This window comes from Polyodon spathula, chromosome 39 (genome assembly GCF_017654505.1).
Source record: "Polyodon spathula isolate WHYD16114869_AA chromosome 39, ASM1765450v1, whole genome shotgun sequence".
Classification (NCBI taxonomy): Eukaryota; Metazoa; Chordata; class Actinopteri; order Acipenseriformes; family Polyodontidae; genus Polyodon; species Polyodon spathula.
The window spans coordinates 146864-153592 of NC_054572.1; the positions used below are offsets into that span (position 1 = coordinate 146864).

The window sequence follows — 6729 nt, forward strand, 5'->3', positions numbered from 1 at the left end:
CAAGTAAAACATTATAATAATAAAAAATAGACCACACAACTAAATAAAAAAAGAAGGCCTATGAAACTTATTCAGCTTTTTAAACACGACGGGGACATGAATGTTGAGATGCAGTTAGTACTGAAGTTAAAATGACCATTAATTACCTTAGCAAACATATTAGCCATATTGTGTTTGCAAGCTGTATATGTTTGATCAATTAAGGTAAGCTACCGTCACAGTAAAGGCTCCCCCCTGGAGCAAGTCTATCCGTCTCTGATCAAACCCTTACTCTCGTTAATGTTCTGTTAATGTTACAGAATGAGAAACGAAACGTCTTGAGAGCAGTTAAAATAACTTGAAATATAAAACACAGATGTTTGGTTCTGGTTTTGTAAAACTAAGATGTTTGACCTCTTTGAAAATATAGCCTGTAAAATGAGTACACGTGTGATATAAACATTATGGAGAACCTGTAGATGTTGTGTACCCATGGAAACAGCTATAAACCTCTTGGTTAGTCTGTCAGAGGAGTCTCCAGTAAAAAGTAAAGGGTCATTCAGAATCTGGGACTCAAACGTCTTTCAAACAAAGCTTGTGTCAAGGATCTTGCCCCTTCAAACGTCAATCATCTATATTAATATGTATATGGTTTTGCATTTCAAATGTTATGTAATTTCTTTTTGATTTAGTTAGACAGGGTCACTTCAGTGAGCATAAAAAAAGTTTTCAAGGAAAGTGTTAACAAATATTACCTAGCACAAATCCAGCAAAATGTTCCACATTACAAAACTTGGGCATAAAACCTCAAGAAAGACATCAATCCCTTCAGAGCAGAATTAAGGTGTAGTCCTATATCTGAAGCTACCGGAATGCCACTAAAATATAGATTTTCTTCAACAAGAATTATTATTATACGAATTTGCATCACCTTTTGAAGCACTATCTCTGCGGTTCACTGTCACTATCACTGTCTTCACTTCTGGGAAGAGCTTCATTTGTATTTGTGTCCACCGTCGGAGTCGAAGCAGTGCTGCTGTCATTTTCGTCAGCATTGTTAGTCTTCTTAAAGAAGTAGTTTGTAATAGAAGAAGTACCTCATGCTCTTTTCATGGCATGAAGAGGACTACAGCACTGACTGGATCAGACAGTTGTGCGGGAGATGTGAGTCCTGTAACTTAGCTTGCCTGAGTGTTATGCATGTTCCGGCTTGACTACACCACAGCTGCCCATAAGAAAGAGTTCTGGAACGCTGTTCCGAGGTGTTCCGCCTCCACTACACCACTGATGCTACCTCATTGTACTTTGGTCTAGTCTTTAGGTGATTGCATTTACCATTTTTACTGTGTTAATATTACAAGTAACAACTGATCTTTATTGATATGCAAACGCATTAATCTTTTACATAAAATTCCTTTAGAAATGGACACGATGGGAGTGAAGTGCAGTTTCGTGGAATCAACTCATCCTATTTTACTGGGAACATTAGCTGGGTGCCTGTTTTTGAGCGGGCCGGAATAAACAAAATTACAGGTTAATAAAAGGGAAGTTTTTAGCTACCTATTGTACTTTGGGATGTTTAAACATAATTCCGTCTATGGCTATTGCATGGTTATAAACCATCTATAATGCTTTATTAATACTCTATAACATAGTTATTAAGCATCTATTACCTATTTAGAGACCGTTAATAAGCAGTGTCTTAATATACAGTGTTACAGTTAAGAAGTCAAGGACTCCCCAGCTGACCTAACACCTACCCCACCTGGGCAGCCAATTATGCGCCGCCCCCTGGGAACTCCCATCCAAGGTCGACAGTGGCACAGCTTGGATTCGTACCGGTGATCTCCAAGCTATAGGGAGCATCCTGCACTCCGGACGGACTGCCTTTACTGGACACACCACTCGGGAGCCCCGGTAAAGGATCTTGTTGACTCTTCCTTATACGTGAATTCGAAGTTGAACTATTGTATGAACTATTATATTTTTTAACAATACTGTAATGAGGTTAAGAAGTAACATTTCTTTGACCAAAATAGCAGCTGTAAGCCAGATTTATGAGGGCTTCTGATGACAAAGGGCGATTTGCACCCTTGTTTTGTGAAATTACAAACTGTTGAAACATGGCTGAGTTGTAGTGTCGATGAAGAGTGATTCAAGCAAAATCTTTTACATCCAGAATGTTTTAATTTACCACAATGGTAACGCTTTACCTATTGCATAGATTTCAGAGTTTATTTTTATTATAATAGAGCACATGATGAATGATAATTGTCCTGTACCCTCTCGCGCTTTTGTGATTTATATATCACCAGAAACCCTCAATACAATTACGACCTTATTATGCACAGCTGTTGTACATTATTGATTAAATTAAGCATGTACAATAGTTTACCCCTTTAATTATGCATGTATTTATTATTTATGAATGAATTGCTTTCACTCTGCTTAAGAACCATTTCCTATGTTTTTTACTATAGTATACCGTAGCACAGTTCATTAAGGACGTTTTAAATGTTATGATAACAAGCACAGCCATGCTGTTACAAATTCCAATAACTGGATATTTACCTAACATTAAATGTTCTACCGAAAAAAAAAAAATAGAGCCAAATCTTTTTAGATAAAAAAAAAAGAAACAAATAAAAAGCCAAATTAAAAAAGCTTTTAGCATGTGTAAACACCACGGTGACATTGAAGGAATTTGAAAGAATGAGTTGAGTATGATAGGAAAATGCTGAGTTTTAACTTAGTCCGTACGGGTGTTTATATTTTCACTATCAAGCCTGCAGAGATAATGTCCAAGGTCAGCCAAGGCTGGTCTATAAAGGGTGATGAAAGCCCCTTGGACACAGAGTGAGTCGAGTGACCACCGGACTGCCAGGATGAAGCTTCTGATTGTCTTTGCAGCTTTGCTTTCAATCGCCCACTGTTTTACCAAGTAAGTGACATTGCAAAGCTGGCCATACCTTTGTCAAGGGAAAGTGTGCTTAGTGGAGGTACTATACACACACACACACACACACACACACACACACACACACACAAACACACACACATATATATATATATATATATATATATATATATATATATATATATATATATATATATATATATATATATATATATACTTCAGGGCTGTGATGGAATATTGTAATCAACACTTTTGGAGATAAGTTTTTTCATACCAGAACGTCAGAAAGATTTTTTTAAACCAAGACCTTCTTAATCCTGTTACTCCAAGGGTACTTTTAACCCTCACCAGATCCACTTACAGCAACATGGCTTTAATTACTGTTAGAGTTTGGAGAATTGAAATGCACCTCTGTTTTCTTTTAGGGTGTACCTTCAGAAAGGGAAATCTATCCGGGAGCGTCTAGAGGAAGAAGGATTGCTGGAGGAATTCCTGCAGGAAAACCCCATCATTCCCATCAGCAAATACAGCACCATTCCCTCCGGCAGCAATGAGATGCTCATCAGCAACTTTGACGTAAGTGATGACCTCCTCGCAAGACTAGTGATTCAGGTGTCAATTCAAATATGCAGGATAACAGTAATAATCAAGAGAAGCATGCACAGGGTCGAAGCTTTAAGTGTGTTTGCTGCAGCTGAGCAATGCCGGTTCTTTTTTCTTTTTTGCCTTTGCAGTCAATGTACTATGGAATAATCAGCATTGGGACTCCACCTCAAAGCTTCAAGGTGCTCTTTGATACAGGCTCCTCAAACCTCTGGCTTCCCTCCATAAACTGCCAGAGTCCTGCCTGCAGTGAGTGGTCATCTACAAATAAAATTGTTTTATTTTGATTCCATACTCCCCTCCCCCCCACCACCCCATAAAAATGATTGTGCATCTGTCTTTGATTTTCTTTTGTATGCACCAGTTATTATAAATGTAAAAATCTATTAAAAGAGTTTGACAATCCAGATTCAATACATTTTTTTTTTTCCTTTTAAGGAAACCACCCCACCTTTGCTCCAAATGCATCCTCTACCTTCCAGGCGACTGACAGGGTGTTCTACATTGTGTATAGTTCAGGCAGCATGAATGGCATTCTAGGCTATGACACTATAAAGGTTAGTATTTACCATAGCCTACTTCATTATAGATAATCAGCCAGGTCCCATTCCTAGATGGCCCTGAGGGTCAGCTTTAATGATTTAAACAGTAGTAGATTGTGACGACTGATGTAACCTACTTACTGAAATAAATAGAACTGTGTTTTCTACCCGGAACCAAGTGTTTTTTTTTTATCATTATTTCAGCTGAAACAGTGAAGATTGCAACCCCCAATCCTTCACACTTCTTGTTCTGATTATGTAATCCCAAACAATTTTAGGTGGCTGACATTGTAGTGCCTAAGCAGGAGTTCGGGTTGAGCGTTTCAGAACCCGGAAATGCATTTTATTACGCACCCTTCGATGGGATCGTTGGCTTGGCTTACCCCTCCATTGCTTCGGCTGAAGCTACCCCCCTCTTTGACAACATGATGAGCCAACACCTGGTGTCCCAGGACCTCTTCTCCTTCTATCTAAACAGGTAAAAACAAGTTGGGCTTGATTAGCCAGGTTACTCTCAATCACAGAGAGGGAGACGCATCCCTTTTAACCTAATGTGTTGCTTCTTTCCCCTTCTTGTTTTAGAATCCCCTCTACCGGCCCCCAGGCTGTACTGACCTTTGGTGGGGTTGACCCTTCCTATTACACTGGAGCGATCCAATGGGTTCCCGTCACCAGCCAAAGCTACTGGCAGGTCAATCTGGACAGGCAAGTTGTTTACTGTTATGATTCAAAGTACATGCTGGACTTTGAGGAACTTTGTCTATAAGAAAAAAAATCTCTTGGTCGCCAATTAAAAGCATTAAATCCTCTTCTGCACAACAAACTATTTTTATTGTCCTACAGAATGACCCACATGTTTATAGCTGTCTGTCCACTTACAGTTACCACCATTAACCTGCTCCTCGTCTCCAGATTCAGTCTGAGTTTTTAAATATAACCTCTTCGGAGAAGGACAACTCCAGACAACACCCTGGCCTGGTATAAACAGCTTCTTATTTCTCCCCATTGCAGTGTGAAGATCAATGGGCAAGTTGTTGCCTGCAGCTCTGGCTGCGAGGCTATCTTCGATACTGGAACCTCTCCTCTATGTGGCAGTAGTGATGCGATCAGCAGCATTCTGAAACTTGCCGGGCTTTCACTGCAATCCAATGGAATGGTAACTATACCCCACACTAAGATTCCTACCCAATATTTAATCTGATGATTAACATTCTTAGCATAAACAGAGCTTGAGAGGCTTGCTTCTTACTTAAAATGGAACAGAGCATTGACCAGCTATAAATGTATCCAACATCGAGAACCTTTCCTCTATAACTGCAGAGAAATGCTGATCAAATATCTGCAGTGCGAAAATGCTCTCTTCAATACACTGAGCCAGCAGCAAGCTGAAACCATTGCAGTTCAGTTCAGAAAATGCAAACCAACATTATCTGAATACAAAGTTGAAGGTAGAGACAAGTAAAGCAGACGGTGAAGTGACCTGAACCTCCAATGTGTTTATAAGCATGATGTGACATACTGGCGTACTGCTGCACTGTCCCCAATGCTGAAATCTAGGTGACCTATTTATTTTGTGGATTGACTTTCTCCGCTTCTCATTATTATAGTATGCTGTCAGCTGTGATAGCCTAGATAAGATGCCTGACGTGGTCTTCACCATCAATGGATTGGACTTTCCTATGCCTTCGTATGCTTACACGATGCCGGTATGTTTCATTATACTGTAAAGGGGGCTGTAACAAGGGAAGAGATGTAGAAAGACCAGGAGAATATATGGAGCTCCTAACAGCTTGGCTGAAGGTGCTTTGGAGCTTTGTTTCAATCCCTGACATCTTCTGTGCAAAGGCTGGGGGAGCTGAACCTTTACATGTGGTGGTAGCTGTGGGATGTCTACATTCTGGACTTAAAATAAATGCATTCAAGAAATGTAAGGCTTTACTGGGGAATTTTATTAATTTAAAAATAAAGACCCCCAAATGGGAACAACCAATGATGTCATAGGAACAGCTGGCAAACGTATGAGTTTCATAATGGTACTACTAATCAAAGCTCAAGTAACTGGAACAAATCTGTAATGGATCATAATGGCATGCATACAAGATAGGAGTCAGCCGCAGTGCTGATGCATTGAAACTATCTGCTTACAATGTCTTTTGTTTTATTGGTCCATATAACAGGTCAGTGGTGGATTATGCAAAAGCGGCATCACTGATACTAGGGAACCTTTCTGGATCCTGGGAGAAGTTTTCATGAGGGAGTACTATTCTATCTTTGATAGAGGTAACAACCGAGTGGGGCTAGCCAAGGCAGTGCAGTTCCCTTAACTCATCACCTCCTGGCTTAGGCTTGAGACAGGATTCACAATCGAAAAGGAGACACAAATGACAAACTTTTCATTGTAGGAACACGCTTTGAAATACTGACCAGGTGCATGAATTCCTATCTAGTTACACTTACCCATGTCTTACATTTACAAAATCTACTTAGCATGATGTTCTGCAGTTTGAAGGATGGTTGTACTGCTATATTAATATGCATTAAATGTGGTTTATTTTCTGATTCATAGTGCTAGATCTTTATTGTCACTGCTTTTTTAGGAATTGTGTCCACGTTCTGTTTAAACAAACAATAAAGCATGCAAAAAACACATCCGTGCTAAAGGGAATGAACCATATACAGTATAACCAT

At 39.5% G+C, this 6729-nt stretch overlaps 2 protein-coding genes across 2 annotated transcripts in view; both read left to right on the forward strand.

The window, feature by feature from the left end:
• LOC121304775 (pepsin A-like) overlaps positions 1-6365 on the forward strand; it is a 14138-nt gene extending 7773 nt beyond the window's left edge. The window contains exons 9-10 of the mRNA XM_041236167.1: position 533; positions 6286-6365. Of these exons, the coding sequence (XP_041092101.1) occupies position 533; positions 6286-6365 (81 nt within the window). The remainder of the gene's footprint in view (positions 1-532; positions 534-6285) is intronic.
• LOC121304741 (pepsin A-like) lies at positions 2865-5768 on the forward strand. The gene is made up of 8 exons (XM_041236112.1): positions 2865-2920; positions 3322-3472; positions 3631-3748; positions 3938-4056; positions 4320-4519; positions 4624-4746; positions 5053-5197; positions 5649-5768. Exons 1-8 carry the CDS (start codon positions 2865-2867, stop codon positions 5766-5768), a joined length of 1032 nt encoding a protein of 343 aa, XP_041092046.1.
• Positions 6366-6729: the final 364 nt, after the last annotated feature.